The following is a 24,440-nucleotide window of genomic DNA, read 5'->3' as shown; positions in this document are numbered from 1 at the left end:
AATTATCATTACTGTAAGGTCTACTGGTTTAAGACACTTTTTTCTGGGGACCTAGTACCTGAAACATTAAAGGGGACATATGAAAAATCCACTTTGACAGTGTTTTTGAACATATTTGGGTAACCTGAGCATCACCTGACCCACAAAATGTGAAATAAATCCACCCAGTCCTTTGTTTGTGGTCTGCATAAGTCTTACAAAACAGAGAAAAATGCTCCTTTTCAAATTTGCTCAATTTTGGATGTCACAAGTTGGATTCTGGTAAAAAAAAAAATAATAATACCCTCCCCTCCCCTCCCCTGATATCTCCACCCATGGACTCCACCTCCAGCCTAGAACAAAACTGTTGCGCAGGTCTGCCATTTTTATTCTCGCTACAGAGGAGTGATGTCTACCAGGAAAACTCACGGGGGGGCTCATTGTATTTAAAGAGACACACACACCACAACGGAGCGTTCTGAGAGAGCTGGTTTATACAGGGTCACAAACCTCCTCTGGTGCTTGATCCATGTTATATTTTGACCAAAGCACAGCACAGATGTTTCATTTAGACCACAGGAGACTGTTTTAAAAGGTGGAAAAGAGGTATAATATGTCCTCTTTAAACATCAAAATATAACGGCCTAGTGGTTAGTTCGCATGCCCCATGTACAAAGGGTACAGTCCTCAAAGCGGGCAGCTTGGGTTTGAATCCGACCTGTGGCTTCTTTGCCGCATGTCCTTCTCCACTCTCTCTTCCTGTCTCTAATAAAGGCATAAAAAGCCCCAAAAATCTCTCAAACTGCTGAGGTTTTCGTTCACAAGTGTTTTTATTGTAAGCCACATGAAATCTTGTCTGCAGGGTTCATTCACATCCTACCCTTCTATATTCACCAAGTTAGATCCCTAAAGTGTTTTTAGATGGTTTCATAGTATGAATTTATGATCATGTTCCTGTATTAAAAAGTCTCGTGAGCATTTTTTTTTGTATCTTTTAGACATATTTATTTGATTTTGCAGCTATTTAAAGCTTTCTCTCTCTCTCTCTCTCTCTGTTTCTCTCTGCTAAAGTGCTGACATATAATCCATCAGACAGCCTCTAATTACATGTGATGTGAAAAGTCCTGATCGATACTTTCCAACAGGCCGTGCTAAATACAGAAATCAATACACTGCTGACTGTTAGAGTGAGACAAGAGGGGGGAGTCAGATAGTTCCTGTGATGACAGTTCAGACAGATCCACGTATATTAAATCTAAATATTTGAAACTTAGATTAGTATTTTATTAGTTTACCATCAGAATCCAGTCAGTGACCTCTGAACCCTTACAATGAGTACTGTGGAGATACCGGCTGGTTTGAGGGAGCTGCTGCAGGGATACACGGTGGAGGTGCTTCGTCGCAGGCCTCTTAACTTGGTTGAATTTGCGGTGCAGCATTTCACAACGATTCTGGAGGGCCAAAAAAACGACCAAAAGGGCCAGAAAAAACGCAGCTTCAAATCCTCACGGAAAGGAGTGACCTTTGAACCAAAGTCAAATAAGGAAGATGAGGAGGAGGAAGAGACTGTTAGTGAGTATTATTATGTTACTTTGTGATTTTTTTTGTTGTTGCTCCTAATGTAAGATACAACCGACTTTTTGAAAGCAAAAAAGCCTTACATGCTCAACAGCAACTAAAGAAAACGGAGGAACTGTGTACAAACCAGAATTTGCAAGCTGTGCATACAAAGCAAATAATCAACAATGATCAGACTATCAATCTTAAAAATATATTTGTTTCTCTTCCTGCAGAATCTCTAGCAAGTAAATACAACCGCAGAGTTTCAGGTCAGTAACTGGAACATCATGCGTAACCCATAGGATATCAACGGTACATTCTGCAGTGTTATAACTTGTCTGTTCTGCTGCAGTCTGTGCAGAGGCGTATAACCCCGATGATGACGAGGACGACGACTCAGAGCCTCGGGTTGTGCATCCCAAAACAGACGAGCAGCGCCGCAGACTCCAGGACGCCTGCAAAGACATTTTACTGTTTAAAACACTTGAGCCGGTAAAGCTGCACAGATTAGCTTCTGCAGAGTTCTTTATGAAACTCATCACTTCTTTTATTGTTGGACTGGCTTACTTTGTCTTTAAAAACTAGAGTTAATGAAAGCACTGAAGTTAGCCTATATATCTGATTAGATTAGCTGCCTAATGCACCAAAACTACAACACGGACAAAAGCAATATTGAATTTTTATGCTCCACATATCCTCTAAGGATAAAGCCGTGGTTCACATCCTTTTTTTTTTTTTTTTTTTAATATCACATTTTGTTTCAACTAAATCTTTTTTAAATGACTATTATTTTGGATCTTAATCACTTTGAATAGTCTTGCTGTAAAGGCTTTCCTGGTTTACTGTGGTTTAGGAGCAGTTCTCAGAGGTGTTGGACGGCATGTTCGAGGTGTTGGTCAAACCTCAGGAACACATAATCGACCAGGGAGAGGATGGAGACAATTTCTACGTCATAGAGAAGTGAGAGAAGGAAATGATTTTGTTTATTTTGTTTTATAACCAAATGACTTTACCCTAAAGACTTCTACCTTCTGTGTCTCGTCTTCTTTCCAGGGGTGCGTATGACATTTTCGTGGAGAAGGATGGAGCGAATGTGTGTGTAGGAAAATATGACAATAAAGGGAGTTTCGGCGAGCTGGCTCTCATGTACAACACACCAAGAGCTGCTACCATTGTTGCAACACAGGAGGGCGCTCTGTGGGGGCTGGTGAGTGTTAAAGAGCATTTTGCTCACTGCAGCACACTGCTTCTAAGGGAGTGTATAAAGTGTTGAGCTAATACCAGGCAGCATGCCACCAGCATGTTGTGTTATTACAAGTGAGAGATACAAGAGAAACTGAAGAAAAGTTTTTTTGTTTTGTTTTTTCAAATCTGCTCGTCCACTGAAAGTCAATCAAAATAACATAACAAGCTAAGATATAACACAAAGGTCTTTTAATCTTTCAGGATCGAGCCACATTTCACAGACTCATTGTTAGAAATAATGCAAAGAAGAGGAGGATGTACGAGGCCTTCATTGAGTGTGTTCCTCTTCTGAAGTCTCTGGAGGTTTGTATTTAAAGCACAAACTCTTATTAAACAAAATAACTATATCATAAGTTGACAATCAGTCTCAGCGTAAAGCTCAGTGATATTTTGTTTCTGTCACCATGTCGTGTGTTCATTTCACCAGCTCTCTGAGAGGATGAAGATTGTAGATGTTTTGGGAGCTCGAGTGTTCAAAGATGGAGAATGCCTAATAAGACAAGTAAAGTTTTGGGATATTTGTTGATGTATCTCTGGCTGATTTTGTATTTAAAAATGAACATGTTACACTTAATAAAATTGGAAATTGTGCTGTTTCCTGTATTTGCAGGGGGACGAGGCTGACTGTTTTTACGTTGTTGAATCGGGAGAGGTTAAGATCATGATAAAAAGCAAAGTAAGTAGTGTGCATTATTCTCAGGGTTGTATCTGTGAATTATGATGGCTACATTTTGCTGTTAGCTAGACCCAATGTTGTAGTTATGTTATTTCTATTGATCATGTAGTACTGTAAATGACTGTGACCTAAGCTTACTTTGTGAATTCACATTGCTCTGTATTTGTGCTAGTTTTTTTTTCCATTTCGAACAAACAACATTTTAGTATTTTAATGTAGTTCATGATATTAATGTAGCTAATTACTGCAGGACTCACAGGTTCCTCTGTGTTTGGGTTACAGACTAAGGCAGGCCAGCTGGATAACTCTGAGGTGGAGGTGGCTCGTTGCTCTCGGGGACAATATTTCGGGGAGCTGGCGCTGGTCACCAACAAACCTCGAGCAGCATCAGTTTATGCTGTTGGAGAAACCAAATGTTTAGGTATGTTGCAGACACCAGAGTTTATCGCTCACTGTTTAAGAAGTATCATGTAACAGTAAGTTTTGCTCTTTTTTTTAGCCTTCTACTGTTGAACCAACACAAACGGCTAACTCATTTTGTAGTTTCAGTATTGAGACAGGATCAAAAGGTCAGCAGTGTAGTATCAGTTGCTGTATAGTATCCAAAGGCTCCTTTTCTTTTACTTTATTATATGGTATAGCTGTGGCCCTCACAGCAAAGAGAGTGTTTCTAGTCTCAAGCACAGCAGCACAATTCCAGGAAACTCTAACATTGTTTCCTCTAAAGAATCACATAATTTCTTTCCGGTATGTCAAGTGAAATATAAGAGTGACTATTCAGTTCTTCTGCTTAAATGTAATAATATTGGGACTATTGGCATCACTGCATGGATGAAAACGACTGGTTAACAGATAATAAAAAGCCTGTTAAATACTATAAGTACTGTAGTGAGCTGTAGTGTTGATCCATGGAAGTTTCCACATGTCACAAAGAGACATTCTTCAGAAAATGTCAGCTCCCAGCCAAGAATGAGGTAGTATGTCTGCAGAGGGCACATAATAACTAATAAAGGACATTAACAGAGAGGACTGACATTATTATACTGATAACAAGTTAGAATTTGACTAAAAAGCATTAGTTCATGGATCTGTCCTTTTTGGATCCGAGTAGGCATGTGATGTTGGGAGCTTTTTTAATGGCACCAACTGAGGAACATGTGGGATTTAAACAGTGTTTAGGTTCTTTCCAGTGGTCCACACAGCCCCTTGATGTTTACCTGAGAACACACAGGATTAGGTAGAGAAAGCAGACAACTTAAACATTTTGCTAAAATGATCTATAGGCGAAACATGATCCATAATTCTTAAATCTTTTCTTACATTCAATAAGGGACCAACAGAGTAAAAGGCAGGCGCTGAAATGCATCTGAACAGGGAGGTCTTGACTTAGGTTTTCCTACTCTCATCTGTGGTCTTAAGAGACCTCATTTGATTTCAGACATCAAGGACTACAGTTTTACAGTCTCCAAAAGATTACAATGATTTTAGTGAAGGCAAATGGGTCCTTAGTTTAGAAAAGTATCCACTAGTTAAAAAAAAGTTTTTTTTTTCTCCCATTTAACACCACATTGATTTGCCTCATCAAAGTTTTTATAGTAGAAAACACCTTATGTGCCTACTTTGAAGCAGACCATCATAGGGGTACACTGCAAAGCAATTTCAACACACATCATAGATATATAATTCTCATTTCAGTTTCCAGATAATAATACAACACTTTCCAGCTCATTTTAAGCTGTAACTCTTATCACCTGGTCCTCACCACATTTGGAATCTAGAGGAAGTTACCATGGTGATCTAGCCAAGTTAAAAGAAAGCCAGCTTCGTGACATGGGACACTTCAGGCTCAATACACCAGACTTACCCTCTGATCTTGCTTAGTGGTACAACCCCCATATAACAAAATTTGCATTTATATTTTCAAAAAGCGGTAATTAAAAAAATTGTTATGCACCATTCTATGCTTTGCAAATTGCAAACTTGGATGGGAAACTTAAACAATCATTATATTCTCCCATTTCTTTCAGTAATTGACATCCAGGCCTTTGAACGTTTGCTGGGACCCTGTATGGACATCATGAAGAGGAATATTTCCCAGTATGAAGACCAGCTGGTGGCACTCTTTGGTTCCAGTGTAGATTTAAAACACTAGATATGGCATTTTATAACAAAGTAGTATTTTAGTTTAACATAGTAGCAGTGCATACAACATGATTTTTCCCTTTGATGTAAATGGAACATACAGCCTTTTCTGTTTTATATTTTGTTGGTCGGTCATGTTTGCCCCCATTACTAACAATACAATTTGGTTAACTGATTTATGGTGGCTGATGATGCCACCTGGAGCTGTCAGACCAAAGACAAGCTAAGGATGGAGCAGAGGTATTCTGGGTTTTTCTTTAAGAATACATTTCAAATACAAATTCATTTGAGTTTATTTTACTCAGCTGGCCAGGCATGGACTGATAATTCAATAATACTGTCCAAGTGCTGTACCAATAACCATTTGCACTTTGCCAATCAAGATTCTTAAAAAAAACAACACAACATATAAAATAAAGGATTATATCTTCTATATTCAAGTTTTCTGGAGTTTGTTTTATTTGAGTTACAAAATATCAAGTGCCATCAGCAGACTGCACAGGAGTTTGCCAACCTTCATGTGACAAGTATTTACACCCAAAAATCAAGGCTATCCATTGAAGTTTCGCACTCTGCACACTGGTATGTCCCAGAGTTCAAGTCTGTGTCAAGATGTCCAAGCTCCATAGTCAAAATTTAAATATTTAAAATATTTACAAAGTCCTGTATCCAAAAATTCCCAAATGTAATGTAGCTTGTTCAATGTAAAGGCAGGTGGCCAAAGATGTAACTGCTTCAGTAGTGAGAAAACGAGCAGAGCTGGTGGAAATAAAGGAGTTGTTAAGCGTACGTGGTCCTCTACAGAGTCTCCATGGTTTCACAAGTTAATTCTCCCTCCTCTAAAGAAAGCCTGGGTGAGGAAGTCTGTACATAATTATTTAAAATTACAGGTTGAAATGTCGTTCAGCCACTGTGACACAACAGCTTCAATGAACTTCTCTTAAGAAGAAATGAATATGACAATCAATAAAAGACTAATGGAAAAAAAAAAAAAAAGGCCACCCGGAAAGTCACTCAATCTTGTTCATCAAATATCCTGATTTTTTTCTTCAGAGCTTCTCCGAACATTAAAAATAAACTCCAATAAATAGAAATACAGCAGAGAAATGGTCAAATAAGACTGGATTCTGGTTTGGTCCATCCCTGAGTTCTTTTGAGAAGGACAAAAATACCAGACAAAAGAAAAAAGACTGATGGAAACAAGCAAGTGTTGGATCGGGTACATCCTACGCATTTCAGTTTGTGTCCAGGAAAAAAAGAAGTTCTCATATTCCTCTGGTTTCCTGAGGCTCATAGGTGAGAACATCCATTAAAGGAACAGCTCCCAGCAGTGAAGGTTACACAGAGGTGATGACAATCATGAGGTGTGGTGAGATGCTGGAGATCCTGTTCAGAAGGTCGGGGGCGAGCTGGGATAAGTGGCTCTCTGAAAATTCACATGGTGGGAAAATCTGGAGCACATAGGCAGGCTGGGGGAAAAATAAAGATAATCTCAAATTCAACATTTGACGCAACAGAGAACCTACAGATTTGATTCCAGATGGCTGTTAAATTAAGCAAAATGAATAGGTAAAAAAACAACAACCCCAAAATACCTGATAACAGATGACGGAGACAAAAAAACATTTACATACAACAGTCATGTCTCACCTGATTGGAACCAGGGTTGGGTATGTTGATGATACCAGCAGCTAATTTTGCCTGCAAGTAGTTGATGAAAGCTGCCTTTAAAGCTTGAGTTTGGTTCAGGACATCATCTTGATCTCTGCCACATGGCAGAGCAAGGAGAAGACAGAAATCACTGTCCCCCTATAGGCGGCAAAAGGATATTTTATGAGCAGATTTGATTTAGATTAAGAGAAAAACTTGACTATGTGAGACGGGGCAAAAGATACATACAGTCATTCTTCGGGCTACACTCTCCAGTTGTGAAGCCTCTAGTCTCATTCTCTGGACAATCCTGAGCAATGCGCCTCCTTCTTGCAGGGGAAGGGATCGATGAGCCAAAGCTTTGTTGCCACAGACAAAATGCAGCTGGACTGCAGCATGGTCATTCTTCAGTGCCAGCAGGCCTTGCCACACAATAGGGTATTTCTGGTTTGATACAAGACACAAAAAATTAAGTCATGTATGTAATGTCATACAGGGCCAACTCTCGTTCTGGAATAAACTCCTGAAAACAATTCAAATGTTTATAATAACTTATTTATTACCGTGAGCAACTGCACCATATTAACTGGCTGCGTCATCTTGCCATCTGGTTTGGCCTGGAGGTCTGCGCCCTAAGGATTTAGGAGAATAGTACAATGTGTCATGAACAGGTTCTGTAAATTGAGGATAACAACCCAGGTTAGCAATCACACCCAATTGGCCAGCTCATGGTTTTCCTTTTTAAATAGGGTTCATCTTAGACTAAAGAGGTAAAAACATCTAAGGTTAATGCAAAATAGTATGAAAAACCACCTGTTTTAAAATTATCATAATGGTAAATGAATACCTCTCTAGAGCAGTTTCAATAATAACTAAACATAACATGAGAATGATTGCAGGACTGTTGTTTCAGATTATATTATATTAAGTAAGGTGTATTTGACAAAAACAGATAGTTGAGTGAAGAGAACTCACCAAGGTTGGTGTGACGCTCAATGGTGGCTGGTTCATTCCAGCAGGAGACGTCTCTGGTATTTGAGAATGGATGCCTCTTGGATTTGAGTACATTGATGAGTACTCTGGGAATGCACCACTAGGTCCTGGTGTTATTAGCTGAACTCTCTGGGGAGATGCAATTGCTTGCCCTGATTGTCGGATTCCCATCATTCCATCTTTTGCAAGAGGAGATTGTGGCCTCTTTGCCTCCAAAGGCTTTGTTATATCTTTTTCAGATACACCTTTAGATAAAACATGTGCCCTTGGAGACAAGGATAAAGGTAGGCTGGAAGGTGCAGAAGAGGGAGGAAGAGTCTCTTGAATATGTCCAGAATGTGAATCCGTGGCCAGGCGCTCTCCCTGTTGATGCAAGAGCACACGCATATCCCTTTGTGCCATGTAAGTATCTAACTGGACACTACCACGCAGAGGTCCACGAGGATCTGATTGCAATGTCTCTGGTTTGAGTTGTGTGCCAGGTTGTCTCCCAGGAGCCTGGTGGAAGCGTCTTTGTTCTTCCTGTTCGCCATCATGACCCCGTAAAGAACCAGGGTTCATCTTGAGTACCTTGTCTCTGCCTACAGCTACAGCCTGGGGTGATGTGGGTCTTTGCTGCATAGAGCCAGACCAGGGAGAGGCAAGTGTCTCACTATGCATCCCATAGCTCATCACAGAAAGTGGTGGAGTATTGACACGTGCATCTCCTTGGACAAGATGCCCTACTGGGATTGACTGTGAAACACGGTGAGGAGACATCCGTCCCAAGCCACCAGGCACACTGTGAGGTGGCATAATTACAGATTGTTCTGGATGATGAACACCGGTAATAAACTGTTGCATAGCAGGAAGACCAGTCGATAACATCACTGGTATGCCTTTTGGTGATGAGGCGCCAATGGGTGAGGATACTTTAGTAAACTGTGAGTGTGGGTGGCTGGACTTGCGAGGTGATCGTGGTTCTTGTTTGACTCCACTGATGTGTGAAGGAGCTCTTTCACCAGCAGCTGTGACAAAACCTACATGGTTACCAGGTGGTGACGGCAAATGGGGACTTAAAGCAGGACTTATAGCAGAAGTCCAAGGTGGTTTAGTCCCATCGGTACCGAGATGTTCAGCAGTTTCCATTTTCTTTGGATGTTTCATTGGCATGTACTCTTGATGGTAACTCATTACTTGTTGATTTCCCTGTGAGAGACGCTTTACTACTCCTTGAGGTCCAGATTGGTAAGTAGATTCCATCTTTTCCAAAACAGTGCTTTCTTGTTTAATGGAAGATAAGGCTGACTGAGTCTTTCCAAGATGCCCATGATCTCCCTGCGATGAAGGTCCCTTTTGAAGTCCTGAGTGGCCATACAGTTCCTGTTTTATCTGGGGCATGGATACCAACTGTTGAGATTCCATGTCACATGCTGATGCTGGTGGAATCTGACTTATTTTTGCACTGATCCTCTGGGGTCCTTCTGTTTTCTGGCCTGAGTGGCTCAATACTACCACTCCTTCAGATGTATTTACTCTCAGACCTGGGCAAGATCCTGTTCCAAGACTGGGGCTCTCCACAATGAAACGTCCAGTGCTTCCCCCCTCATCACTAACATGGTATGATCCAATTTCATCTTTGCTAGGCCTGTAAGTTTGTTTGGGTAAAGCCATATCAACACAGGGATTCCCAATGTTCATGTTTAATTTGTCCTCGGGCTCAGGAGGGTTGCAAACCCGGCTGATAACAGAGGTTGCAGTAGAGGCGATAACAGAGATGACAGATTTTGTCTCAGGAGATGGTAGCGAAGCTGGAGGTCGAACAATTGGTGAAGCTGGATGGATTGGCATTCTACTATCCGGTAGTAACGGCTTATTTGGCACAACAGTTGGAGTATTACTTTCAGAGAGGTTCTGGTCTTGTAGGGTAGGCAGATTACTTGGAATAGGACCACTGCTCGCAAGGGAAATGTTTTTGTGTTTCATAAGAATTTGTCTCAAGTCACTTGAACCAAGAACAATATCAATGTTTTCAGAGTCTAACAGTAAAGGCTGGTTTTCCTTGGATGCCAATGGTATGACAGGTGAGGAGGAGAGTCCTGTTTCTTTAGACTGGTGGCGCCAGTCTGGGGGAGAAACGGGAATTCTACTTGTTTGAGCGGGTCTGATATTTGGCCTGTTCGCTAGTGGAGACAAGGAAGGGGTGATACACTCTGTTGGCACCTGTGGAGGCTTTAGGCATATTGGACTCTTGGACCGGGGATTAGGAGATTTAAGATCTGGATTCTGATCTTCACAAGATGGCTCTGAATCTGCATGTGTAGTCTTGACAGGTGAAGGCTCAGACTCTGGCTTCCAGGTAGTAGGAGTAATAACGGTGGCAGTTGCTGATGATGGAGTTGTTTCAGGAACAATCTTTACACTAACAGCTGTTTTATCTTCTAAAGGCGTAGAAAATTCCTCACTTTTTGAAAGTCCTTCCTTAAAATCTTTTTTTACTTGCTTTTGGCCTTTAGCACGTTTAGGTGTTTTAGGCCTTCCCTTGGTGCCCCTTTTGGGTGTAGTTGGGAGAACAGGCTCTTCTTGTACAGAGAGTTTAGTCTCAGGTTTTTCATCCATTACAGGCTGAATTAAGTCTTGGATCTCAGGTTCTGAACCTATATCTGCACTTGGTGGAGGCGCTTGGGTTACGGATACAGTTGATTCCTCAGCAGTAATTGAATCAATAGCAGCCATGAGCTCTGTCTCACTAGCAGGATTAGAGGGCTTTTCTTCCTCAGGGTCATTTTTTACTTCTGTAGGTGGAACGGGTTGTGTTGGGAGTTCAGTTGGGAATGCTGGATCTGTGAGTTTAGCTATGTTCTCCACAGCCTGCTCCAGTTCACGTTCCTGTAAAATAAAGCTTTTTGCAGTTTCTATTGGCTCCGTTAGTTCCAAGGTGGTATTTACTTTTTCTTCACTGTGAGAATCTCCTTCATTAGCATTGGTACTGTTTGACGCATGATCACTTTGTTCAGTAGGTCTTAACTTTTTCAAGGAATCATCTTGATTACCATGCTCATCATCACCCAACTGAAGGAGATCTTTCACCTCTGTGACATTAAGCCTGATTTTGAGGTTCTTTAACACAGGAGACTTAGGAGTCCTTGTCAACTTCGTCTTTCCTTTAACTATCTTGTCCTTTTCCAAGATAGGTTTTTCTTCCAAGACTCTGGAATCTGTCTCTTTCCCATTTGATTTGCCCCCACTAACCTTGTCATTAAGAACATCTTTATCTCTGCTAAATTCTCGTCCTTGTTTGTCTTTGTCCTCTTTCTTTTGGTCAATTGGAGATGTTGGATCTTCTTTAGATAAACTTGATGAGTCTTGCAAGGCCAAGGAATCATCATCAGTTAAATCCATTTCATGTTCATCATCCTCAGCCACCTCATTTTTTTCACCCTTCCTTGCCGAACCAGAGCCTAGAACTGTGGACATCTGATTCAATTGACCCTTTGTGCCATACAGGGATGTTTTCCCTCTTGATACCTTGGGAATTCTTTCCCCGCTTTCTGATTCATTTGAATCTGTGTCTTTATTGTCCATTTTAGATTTTTCTATTTTAACTGTTGAGATCTCATCACCTTGTCTGCGATTCTTTGGAGGACGGCCTCTCTTTGTTACAGGGGTTGGAGTAGGTTGATCCTGTTCAGTAATCTGTTGTTGTGTCACATCTTTGTCTGAACCTCGCTTTCGTGCAGAACGAGGTAACTCTGGCATATCCTTGCCAGAACGAACTGGTGTTTCATCTTCAACTGGGGTAGCATAGACTGATTTAACATTTCGTCGTCTTGCTCTACCAAGTGATATGCTTGGCTCCAATATATCAGGGTCGGAGCTATGAATAGGAGATTTGGCTGTGGACTTCGTTTCAGCTCTTGGAGATGACCCACGTTTCAGCTTTTCTTTGTCAATGCGCTCACTCTTGCGTGTTGCTTGCTTCTCTGGGGTAGAAATGACAGGAACAGGTGACACTCGAGCAGGGGATTGCTTGCACTTTTTAGTTTTAACTTCTTTTGTTTTATGCTCATTTTGTAGCAACATTGGCTCATCATATGTGTCATCAATTGGAATCTGCACTTTACTAACTTGAAGTTTCTTCTCTCCCTCTGATTCTGTTGTTGCTTTAAAAGTGGGGAGGGTCTCCTTCTTGGAAATGTCCAATTCCTCTGAAAAACTAGGTGGCATGGGACTAATGGCTTCTGGCATCTCAGGCTGTGTTGTTTCAGGATCCTGCTCTGCTTCTGAACTGCTAATAAACTCATCATGAGAATCCTGCCTGCTTGGTTTTTCTGGACCAAAAGGTTTTACGTCCTCTGTTACCACATCTAATTTCTCCTCAGAAGGAGAAGGGTGACATCTGTCCACTGAATAGCTGGTTTCAGGTGCTGCTATTTGTACAGGTTCTGAATCAGAGGACTTCTCTGTTGGTGAATGCTGAATTGATACAGCAGGTTCATTTTCTTTTACTTCTTCCTTTACCTCGTCTTTTGTGAAAGATGGAGAGGGAAATGGTTCAGGGGCTGGATCTAAGACATCACTTTTCTGATCTGCTGGAGGAAAGTCTTTGACCACAGATTGTGTGACAGGTGCAGGTGTGAGTCTGGGTTCAGAAATCTGCACTTCAACAGGACTGATGGGTTTAATTTCTGGCTCCATGGTAGATTCTGTTGTTTCAGGGGACTGCAAAACCTGTTGCTCTGGAACACATACCTTTTCCATTTTCTCATCTGTGAGTGTTGTGTCTCCTTTTGCCTCTTGAAGCTGTGGAGTTGTATTCTTCTGTTGTAAACGCGTGAGTTCCAAAAAACGGCTATGGAAAAGGACAACTGGCCCCGAGTCAAGTTCACCATCTACCGCCCCTTGCTGACCAAGTTGAGGGTTTTGAGTATGCTCGGGTTCTTCATGTTTACGCTCCAAGTGTTGAAGTCGTCTAGAATCAAGCTCAAAGACTGGGCTGTGAAGGAAGCGAGAGGCAAAAAGTTCCCTGCGTTCATGTTCTTCTGGCTTAGGCTCCTCTTTCCTATCATCAAGTTTATCTTCAGATCCACTTCGAATCTTTTTCTTTTTCATGTACCAGGAGGGAGTAGGTCTTGGTGTTGAATCCACCTTCTCAGTATCTTTTCTGTTTCGCAAACTTGCGAAGTGAGAATCATAATCCAAAAATGACCAATTATCTTCTCTGGAAGATGAGAGAGATTTTGCGCGTTCGAGCAGAGCCTTTGTATCAGGCGTGATGGTTTGGTCAAGTGCAAAGGAGTAGAATTTGTTCCTTTCGAGATGTGCTACTTTGGGGTCTGAAAACCTGTCAATTCTCTGCCTATCAGAAAAAGACATAGATGTTGAGGGCAGAGGAGACTGGTTTTTGTTGTCCCTTTCCTCCTCAGGGTCAGAGCGTACTTCCCCAGGTTCTAAGTCATGCCAAATACCATATTCCAAACGCTTGCGATTATGAATATTTTTACCTAGACTTCTGGAGAAATTAAGGTCAGGTAACAATTCATGTTTTACTCTGCTTTCCCATCTTTTTTGTTGCTCTTCTTCCATGTTAAGTAAAGGAATGTTTGGCTTGTTTACCTGAGTGTTATGTGTCCTTTTGACCAACAACTCCATATCAGTGTGAAGTTTTTCTTCATTTCTACTAAGCTCTTTTTGAGAAGGATCCACAAAGTCTTCTTCCACATGCTGAGGAAAATATTGATGTCCCGGAGAGGAAGTGTTGTTCCAGTCAGGATCTTCACTTTTTTGTCTAAAGCTCCTGTAGACACGTTCTCGCTTTGTCCCAGAGTCACTTTCGAATTGGTCTAGTTTCTTGAGTTTGTGAGACGGGAAATTATCTGTGACATCCTCAGGTGGTTTACCAACTTCATGCACAAGACTGCGATGTTCCAAGTCCTCAGTTTCACTACCTTGGGGACTTCCTGGTTTGTCAGATTTGTCAGACTCCCGTTGCTGTTGCTGCTGGTGCAGCCGTCTATTTTGTTCCATTTGCTTGCGGTAACTCTGAGAGAGATCAATGTCAACATGGTCTTCCTTTGTCTTAGCACTTTTGTCAGTTTCAGCTTTCTGAGTACCAAATTTAAAAGCAGGATTGTGCTCTTGCTCTCTCACACTGCCTTGGTCTATAATTCCCTCATGAGAAAACCTTCTGGATGTGTGCCCTGGATGACGTTTTGACTCCAGAGGGTCCAAAGGTCCTTCTGATTTCTCTCTTTGTTCCCTCTGATCCTCTTGACCATCCTTCTGTGTGCCACTTTTTTCAGCTTTGAGTCTTGAATCTCTCCGTTGTGAATCTCTGTGTTTGTCAGTGTCTGACTCTTTCAAATATGTGGCACTAGCACCAAATTCAGAGGATTGAACACCATCCTCTTCCTCATGCCTGCTTCTTTTCTGACGAATAGTCTTTACACTTGAATCTGCAAATCGCCTCTTTCTTGCAGCAAGACGATCTGAATCCACTGATGAATCTTTCCCATCATTGCCAGCATCAGACTTCAGATGTTTCTTAGGTCGACTTTTTACATCCAATTCAAAATTCTCACCTTTACTCATTTCAGATCTTTCACTTTTTGTAGAGTCATGATGAGCAGTTGACGCAGAATTTCCACTATCACTGTCGCCCTTAGATTTCTGCCTCTCGTTAGCATCAGGGTCAGATAACCTTCCTCTTCCAGAACCTCCATCAAAACTGGTCTCAGGCTCATTTTCGGGTAATGGGTTTGACGGGGATTGCCCCTTCGCTTTTCTTGATTTAGTCTTTTCCACTTTATCTCCCTTCTCTTTTCGTTTTGTACGTTTGGTTTTCTCAACACCTGCTACGCGATCTGCTTGATTACTCTTTTCAGTCTTTTCACTCTTTGAAGCAAGGTCCAGCAGGGTCTTATCAGATTTGTCAAAGTTTGGTGGTGACATTGAGCTCACACTACCACTTCGCTCAGACGACTGGCTGTAAACCCGTCGTTCTGGGTCTCTTGGAGCACGCTCAGATGGTGAAGGTGATACTGTAGGTGTGATGGGTCGCCTTGGATGGGAAGGGCTCCACCTGCTGCGATCAGCCTCAAAACGTTCTCGCTCTCGTTCCCGCTCTCGTTGAATATAAGTATATTTTCGAATGTCTTGCTCAAAGGGGTCTCTGTAGTCCCTATAGTCTCTTGGGTCCTCATGAAAACGTGGGTCAAAGTGATCACCCTGATAGTGTTCAAGTTCAGGAAATCTTTCTCTGCTGCGAGCAGCATATTCTCTTCGAGCATCTTCTGGATAGAGTCCAGGGGTTCGTATATTCTCATAGTATGCTCTTTCTGCGGTAAACTCGTGGTAGGGAGGTCGGCGTTCCTCTCTGTAGAGGGAATTGAGAGTATAGAAAGAGAATATTAATAATTTCTGCTACTTTAAAAAATATATATATTTTAAGTTTCACAGTCCCTGTAACCTTAACAAGGGTTGCTTACGTATTATACAATGAAACTTGGATTCAGATTATTAACTTACTTTATACTTATTGATTGGAGTTAATTTCTTTTGAAATAAATATTCAATGGCAGATAAAAGGTTTAACGGACAAATTTTTGACAGGGTGTGTACATTTTTAAATCAATGCAATTAACAAAATAGGAAATTTACCGGCGTTCAGTAGGGATTTCATATAAGTCTCTAATGTCTTGACCAGATGCCTGCATAGATCTGTAGAATGCCATCTGACTCTCTTGACTTGCAAAATCCACCTTTCACATATAAAGAATGGTGTTAGGATACTTATGTGTGTATATATATAGAAAATTATTTTCACAGATAAAATCACTAATAGTTTGTTTACCTTTATTTTATTGCCACCAATCTTCCAACCTTTGGTCTCCCTTACAGCTGCCTGAGCAAAGTCTGTGTTGTTGTACAGGATTAAGGCCATCCCTTTCAATCTATCAAACACAACCTTAAAAAGGAGATAAAAGACACATTTAAATTTTGCAAATTACACAGCATCAAAATTTAAAGCTGCATCTTATACAAAGACTACCTTACCTTAACTACATGTCCATAACGGCAGAAATGCCGTGTGAGGTATTGTTCTGTGATACTGGTTGCCAAACCGTCTAGCCAAACACATGTTGTGGGCATACTCTTCCCAAATCCAAGCTAAACGGAAAACATTCAAATTATATAAAAACGATACTTTAAATTAATAATCTAAAACAAAAAATGTAAGCACTGTCAACTGTAAACATTACCTTTAGTCTGTTGCTCCCCAGATACTCTCCATCCATCTTCTTAATGGCCTTGCAGACACTGGCAATATCAGAATACTGCACAAAGGCATACTGTGGGACTCCATTTACTTTCTTGATGTCAATATCCTTGAGGTAAAAAAAAAAATTGTTCAGAAACATTAGCGTTTTCCACAGAGTAACGCTGTGCCTGGTAGGGTATTGAAATACATTTTTACAGTTAGGATCAAGTTTTTCTATTATTGATCTTCATGCTCTAAACTTTAGTATTTTTACTTCCCTTCCATTCTCTTATCTACAAACACACACCTACACCTCTCCTCTCTTAAGCCTCCCAGTCTCCCAATCTTACAAGTTTATTGCAAGCCCCACTGTGTGATTAGGGAACCTAGTGAGTTGTAGGCTGTGATGCAAGCCAGCACACCACGTCATTAGTCTCATCAGTGTGTGTCAACCTGTTCGAGCTGAGGTTGCCATGGTGATCAGCAGAAAGAAAGCTCTTGCCATAGTGGCATTTATGTGCATAGAAAAAAGCATTGTGGGGGATAGAGGCTAAATTTGTACATTACATTATTGTATGACAGCTCTGGCGTCTATGTGGTCCAACTGATTAGTGCTTTGTTTAATGCTGCACTTATATTGGTTGGTAGTTGCTTGTAGAAGCATTCACATTGTGAGATGATCTTCCTAAACTTCTGACACTGTCAGATATTTGTTGCAGTCTATCTTTGGTCGCAAGACTGGGAGATCGGTCATATTTGATCCTCTCTCACAGTGAGATGTAGGACCACCTTTTTTGGAGCCATGACCACATATATTGCCCCCATTGATCAGCTTTCATCTGGGACAGCCAAATATCGTACAGTATGTGCCCGGCTTTAGAAACAGCAGCTTGTCCCTCCCTGCCTCTTTCCGTAGGTTTATTTTTTTGTTTCAACTCTGAACAATATTCATCCACAGTACATTTTATACACTCAAGTTATCTGCATGTGTGGAGACTTGTTGATGATGCGTATCGCAATGATCATCCTACACTAAGAGTACAAATTTTATAACAATGGCATCAGAAGCCTCGGTTATAACAATATACACCTCAATTGCTTCATTTACATGAGGGACGTACCAAAAGATGTCCTGCTCTCTGTTTATCGAAAGGTAGTTATATACGGTTATATGGATAAAAAAGAATGAGCAGCAAATACACTTGAGCAGCATTACATATACCTCTGCAACCTGCTCGCTTATTGTCTTTTTATGAGAAACACTGCATTAAAAAAAATCAAATGTCAAACGAGTCAAATAGTTGCATACCACAATTTCTCCAAAGCGTTGAAAAATATCTAGTAGTTGTTGATAACTGGTGGTCTTCTCAAGGTTGCCTATGAACAGTGTCCTTGTGGCCTTTGGGTGAAACTCATCTATGCGCCCATCCAAAGGCCTGAACTCATTTTCGCTCTCTGTTTCTGAGGGAAGGGAGAGTTCTCATTAATATTATAACATTCTTCTTAAATGTTAAGCTCAAATTATTGAGCAGAACAAAGTACAGATGTATCAAACTTTTTTTTTTATATCAATTTATATAAATATGTTTGTCATCACTTACCAGGACCATTCCAAGCAGTGACTTCAATAAGCATGCCAAAGAACAGCTTTCCTTTGGAAACATTGAGGGCTTTCTCTTGATCCTCTTGCTGTCTAAAAAACACCAAACCATAGCGGTCTTCTGACGCTCCATGGATCTGCACTGAAGTAACTTTGCCATGTTTCTTGAATTCATGGAAAAGTCCATCTTTCAAACTTGTGTCTGCAGAGGGACAAAAAAATTGTTTTCAATGTCATCCCCAAAAGAGATTCATTAAATAGTTGTTTTTGACCAGGTCTGCTAATAATAAGTGGGTAAATGTTCTTTACAGGTACAATTTAGTTGAATACCCTTTCTTAGTGTTTGACAACAACTTTTGGACACTTGTGGCATGTAGTTGTATAACCACTATTGTAAATTACAAATGTTATATACCAGATGATGAGTCTCTAACCTTAACCTTGTTTTTTGTCTGTAAACCACTTAAGTCCATAACACAAAGATCATTCAATTACAGTAAAATATCCTTTTTGTGCTCTAACATCCATAGTAAAGAGCGCAAAACCAAGTTTTAGAACATGGTCACCTGAACTTCTTAAGCAACTTAACTTTGACTGCACACAAATGTTCCACTTTATATTCCAGTCCAGGCAACATTAAACATAAACTTTTAAAACATATATAAACTCACCTGTAGAGCGCACAGGTAGGTTTTGAACTTTAATTCCAAAGCTTCTGCGTGGCTCTTCTGAGTCAAGCACCATAGAAGACTGGGGAGGGGCATGTGTAGCTGAAGACTGTACTGAACGTGCCCGAGAACCATCACTTGAACTGCTGTTTGAATCACTAATGTCACACAGAAACAAAAAGGTATAAACAGACAATTGTCAGTATTAATTAGTGTTTTCTTTTTTCTAAAGCTGCTTAAATATTGTTCACTGATAAAATATTTTTATCCAGTCAAAATAGCCTATGAAACACGAACAAGTCATATCTTTGTAAAAGAAATGTCACACCTGCCACTGCCTGTGCTGCTGGTGCTGCTGACAGAGTCCGAACTTGAAGACCTGCTGTGGGATCGAGATTGTGGGCCTCTACCAGGGGACAAAGGAGGTCTTTTAGGGGAATGAGGAGTTTTAGAGGTTTGTCCTGTGATCCGTTGTGGGGAAGGGTGCCTTGACTGTGAGGAATGAGATGATCGGCTACGGCGATGATGGTAGGTTCTATCAACACGTCGGCCTCTGTCATCTCTGTATAGGTCACGTCTTGTAGAATTAGTTAGAGTAAAGGGGTCTCTTATTCTAGAGTCAAAATGTGGATCTGATGGCTCAAAGCTTCCAGCAATAGCACTGCTTCCTGGGCCAGCAGCAGCAAACATAGAACGATCCCGATAATAATCAGCATTGTAATGACGCTGCCTGTCAAAAGTGCCACTGCGGTCATGGTGTCCGTAAGGGCTGTGTTCATATGCACGGTCACGGCTCTCTGAGCTGCTGCAAAAGAAGAACAGGGTAGAAAGGAGAAAAAGGGTTACAAAGATGCTCAGAAAAATCTATTGAGTCTAAAGCTATTTTGATATCTTAATGCACAATCCTGAAAATGAAATGGTGACTTAGCAGATAAAAATGTGTGGTCAGTCCAAGTTCACTAAAAGGGGTATTGAGAGCAGTACTAGTATTTCTAATAGAGGTGTCCTGTAATTCTTGCCTTAGTAAAAATTCAGAAGGCTGTCAATTTCTGATTTAGAACCATGGATAACAAAACTCTGGCATCTGCTATGGGATTCTAGTTTTGCAACAGAGACCATAGCCATAGATTTGTCACTCAAATACACCCAATAATTAAAATCTTCAAGAGATAGCATCTTGGGTCAACCTTTAAAATGCTTAAAATGGCTTTAGATGATAATATGGAGAAGTTCTGGGCCCTGCAAAGGTCTATAACAATTGTATTTTCAAAACTTGAATTGAAAACTGTAAATTAACAGTCAAATGAAACAAGGCCAACAATGACTTTTATTGTCACAACCTTCTTTGTTTCATTTCGAAGTATTCTTACAAAAAATAATTCAGCAATGTTGAAAAGCTGTTCTTTTAAGTACTTAAATGTCCAAAAAGCACACTGAAAGAGCCCCCCATGGATACCAAAGGGCTCAGGGACTTCCTGTTCATGATCTACTGCTGGCAAGAAAAAGGAAAGATCTAAATTAACTAGTTCTCTAACTTTTCAACTGGACAATTCCTATATCAAAAGTGTGGCGGTACTGAATTCAAAATCCTCATGCAGAGATGAGATTTGTGTATTTTGTGTGAAAACTGTACTTTGTATCAATGGAAAATTGGGCCCTCATACAAAGAAATTTTATGTAACAAACATTTTATGTGCGCATTTTAGACAAATATTCTTTTCCTTCCAGGAAATGTATATTATCACTAAAAACAGTGGAAATGTTATTAGACAAGGCAAAGGTTAGAGAAAGAAAATATGCAGAGGGCAAAGAAATACCAACCTTTTGGAATAAGAAGTTAGGAAAACTAATCCAAATAAAATCTAGTTGGTCAGAATGTGAGAGCCCGAATAAAAAACCAAGGGGGAAAAAAATCAATTCATTTAATTAGGCAAAAACGGTTCTCTTGAATCGCACTGCGCATTTTCTTCAAATACAGTGGAGCACCGGGCCAAAAGGATTGTTGATGTATAATCCACAGTAATGCTACTTAATTCTCTTCACTTGATGGAAAAAGGAAAAAACAAAATAATCACAAAGATGGACCTTTAATGGATTTCGGGACATGTGGTTGGAAATACGAACATAAGACCTTTACAAATAAAAATGGATAAAAAAAAAAAGGTGATCAACTTCAGGGTAATTGAGCACAATCCAGATTGACTATGTAGTATGTTGGTGCATCAAGGGAAAAAACATCCAATATGATCAGTCTTGTCTTGTGGTATGAGGAAGTAGCACTTTCCAAAAGTAAGGATTCATTTAACGTTTCCAAAAAGGTTCAAAGACGTATTCCACTGGTTGATAGTTGAGCATGGCACACGCTTGTTGACTGGCAGACAAATTGATCAAAGCAAATAAAATCCTCAGTGACTCCTGAGATAATTCCACAATCTATGGATCTTCATCAGGTGTACATACTGGGAGGCTACATCAGTTTGTTTCAACATTTCAAGTTACTCTGAAAAAAAGTTATCTTCACCGCTGTCGCTGGAAAATATGTTTAATATGAAGTGCTTTTTTTCCTGACTGAGGTCTTCCACAGCTACATCCATACTTGCGTAATCCAAATGAACAGCAGCTTCCATACTAGGGTTCACATCCGTACATCCAATATTGCAAATCGGCTTTATGTACATCCAGGGGGTACATCCGAACTTTGTGGTCTTTCGGTGTCTTCATGGCCATCAATTCAAAACATGAATAGCTCCAAAAACATTGCTGGTTGATAAGATCCTCATTGTTCTTGAAAAGTCTTCTTGGTCTAGCTTCCATGTTTGTGGTAGTCATTTTTTAAGACATACTGTTTATCTTATCCTAAAATTAGATGGTCTGGGACATATATTGCCTACACTGGTCCTTCTTGTGATGTATATAAAATAAAGTTCTGTTATCCTCTTGTGCAAAACTTAAATCCAGTCGATTCCACAGACAAAAAAAACAGTAAAAGTAGTCCAATCATTAACTGCTGCCAAGAGCAAAAAAAGACAACCCAAGATGGGTAATCCTTAAAGTGGTGATACACTGCCTGAGGAGATTCTTAAAAAAAAAAAAATACATCCTTCGTTATGCGCATTTACCTCCAATTTCAAGCGAGACCGCGTACAAAAATATAGTTACATCCTGTATTTTGGAAAATATGTTTTTTTGTTGTTCTTTTTAAATCCAAAGGCTCCCCGAGGTCGTTCCCCACAAAAATAATTAATCCATAACTCAGCACGATACTCCTTGCAGATATTAGATCCAAACCGCATGTCAAACCCTGAATAATAGTAATCTTACCAAATGACAATGTGTAGGTAATTTACATAGATCCCGTGGGAAAGGCGAGTCAATTATGATGAAAAGTGGAAGAATCCCTAATTACCTTTGTGTAACTCTCATAAGGGTTCTATCCCTCACGAATTACCCCACTATCTGTTTGGGTTTTACACCTATCCAATATTTAGATTTCCCTGGATTTCAGGGGAGGCCGTGTCCACTTACCCATCTATTCTTCGTTCGTAACGTCCTTCTCTGGTGTGAAGGGACACAGGTGGGCCAAACACAGGACCAACTGTTCCCCTAGAGAATCCTGTAACGTCTCGACTGCTTGAGGGGGAGCCGTCTTCGAGGCCCCGTACAGCACTAGGCACTGACCCAGGTTCATTGTAGTCTGTCCGGAGGTCCCTATCCCCCATCTTGTTAATGGCATTGTGAGCTTTTTGCGCGCTTTTGATATCCACAAAATCCACAAAGGCTGCAACACCACCTTCTGACCCTCGCTTCCGCAGGACTTTAACACTTTCCACACGCCCATACCTGTGTGAGAATAACAATGAAAAACAAGGAGCAAATTACATACACACCAGCTAAGAATAGTGCAAGAGCAGCTCCATCTCCGTATGTAAGAGTAAGAAAAACAAGGACTAGAGATGTAACGACACAAAAATGACTTCAGTTATTACGAGCCAAAGTTTACAGCTATGAGCCAAAGTTTACACCTCTGTTTCCTTTTGGTCTATCACACAAACAAATGACCATCTGAATTGTGGGATGCATCTTAAGCAGTGCCTGCAATCAAAAACTAATAACATCAAAATCCCAAACATTCATCTTACATATCACAGGTGTTACTGTTTAAAAACAATACAAATCATAAAACCCCCAACTCACAGCTGTCACACGAATCTATTAAGGCCACCCAACAATTGTGACTGAATCTGATGTTGCAGATGAGTGATTTAATGTTGACGTGTGAATGATAAAGGCATGTGATATTATTACACAGCTTTATATCATGTCCGTAACTCCATGAAGATTCAAGTGTTTGAACACTAGCGACACAAAAAAACTTGTTGCAAGTACATTTCAACAACATGAAAGAATTAAAAACATCCACACAAAGTAACTGAGTGGACTGAAAGCTGAACAACTTGATGTCGTTGAGTCCTGTGGTCTCTGATCGGTTTCTCTACATCTTAATATTTCTCTGACAACACTCCTGAACAAAGAAATTAAGTTACGTGTTCGTTTGGCATTAATAGAGACAAGTTAGTAGCTGGTGTAACCAATGCACTTAAAGTTTGGGTCTAGCCAACATTAGCAGCCCTTTGCCTTGTACTGATTATGAAAACGTCTTGACTTCCCACAAAATGGTTGTTGGGTGGTAGCTTGTGGGCTAGCAAATCTAGCTAGCTCCCGTGCCTTCTTGCACAGCAAAAAGTTCCCCAAATATTTGAAATTCTAAACATTTTCACGAAAGGTTGTCGTCTTTCCGATGTCTCAGTTTATTAAGTATCGTCGGGGTACATTCAGGCACAGGTAAAAACATGTGAAACCCCGTCACTTTGTAAAACTTAAAACATGCTAACGCTAGCTGAATTAGCATTAGTCGCAGGCTGCCCAGCTGCTGCACCTAGCGCGCGCTGCTTCGCCACCGGAGCTCGCTCTTGCGTAACCTTACCTTTTAAAATGCTCCACAATCTTCTCCTCTCGAACGTGTTCGGGTAAATTTCCCACCCAAAGGTGTCTGGTTTCCCGAACCATATTGCACCTTTCTTCCCCCCTTAACACACATATGATCTCGCGCGTTTCTAATCCCTGCCGGTCGGAGATCCGCTTCAACAAAATGAACGACGGTGTGTTCCGGGGATAACCGGGGCCTGGTAGCTCGATGCCCGTTTAGCTTTTAGCTGCTGCGTCCTCGGTCCGTGCACGTGAACGCGCGGGAGCCTCGCTCTTGGTTGTTTTGGGCGCGAGCTGCGCGGCCCCGACGGGTTCGGTTTACCGCGCGTGCTCGGGATGGGATGAACACGTGATTTCTTGAACAGCATAAAATTGTAACCCGAAAGTTTGATCGCCTGCTGCTGTGATGGTGTTTTGGAGGTGTGCAAGTCCTACTGTTGAAGTAGACTAGTTGCTGTAGTCTTCGTAAGCGAACTAGTGACAAATGACATTTTAAAACTGCTACTACGTATTTCTTCTTTACCATTTTAAAATGTGTTCATTATTTGTTTAAACAATAGCCTATAACAGGGGTGGGCAACTGGCGGCCCGGGGGCCACATGCGGCCCCCATCAACCCTCAAAGTGGCCCTCAGGTCATTTTTTACATATCGATTAATTGGAAAACGTGACAAAATCTGCCATGAAATCATGAAAACCAGAA

The 24,440-nt window shown here is 40.8% G+C and overlaps 2 protein-coding genes across 2 annotated transcripts; one reads left to right on the top strand and one right to left on the bottom strand.

Annotated features, from left to right (window-relative positions):
* Positions 1-946: 946 nt before the first annotated feature.
* On the top strand, positions 947-6,598 carry prkar2ab (protein kinase, cAMP-dependent, regulatory, type II, alpha, B). The gene is made up of 10 exons (XM_061042817.1): positions 947-1,551; positions 1,773-1,808; positions 1,892-2,031; positions 2,393-2,499; positions 2,593-2,746; positions 2,986-3,087; positions 3,212-3,286; positions 3,395-3,460; positions 3,743-3,881; positions 5,488-6,598. Exons 1-10 carry the CDS (start codon positions 1,311-1,313, stop codon positions 5,610-5,612), a joined length of 1,185 nt encoding a protein of 394 aa, XP_060898800.1. The 5' UTR covers positions 947-1,310; the 3' UTR covers positions 5,613-6,598.
* si:ch1073-335m2.2 (msx2-interacting protein) lies at positions 6,038-24,000 on the bottom strand. The gene is made up of 15 exons (XM_061042813.1): positions 23,737-24,000; positions 22,278-22,592; positions 19,081-19,557; positions 18,756-18,910; positions 18,086-18,286; positions 17,794-17,945; positions 16,486-16,611; positions 16,280-16,393; positions 16,077-16,190; positions 15,884-15,984; positions 8,228-15,599; positions 7,816-7,884; positions 7,502-7,696; positions 7,253-7,411; positions 6,038-7,071 (listed from the first exon to the last, which is right to left on the bottom strand). Exons 1-15 carry the CDS (start codon positions 23,817-23,819, stop codon positions 6,940-6,942), a joined length of 9,765 nt encoding a protein of 3,254 aa, XP_060898796.1. The 5' UTR covers positions 23,820-24,000; the 3' UTR covers positions 6,038-6,939.
* Positions 24,001-24,440: the final 440 nt, after the last annotated feature.

Source organism: Labrus mixtus, chromosome 7, assembly GCF_963584025.1.
Source record: "Labrus mixtus chromosome 7, fLabMix1.1, whole genome shotgun sequence".
NCBI lineage: Eukaryota > Metazoa > Chordata > Actinopteri > Labriformes > Labridae > Labrus > Labrus mixtus.
The sequence above is the reverse complement of the archived record's forward strand: the minus strand, read 5'-3'. Positions and strand labels throughout refer to the sequence as shown.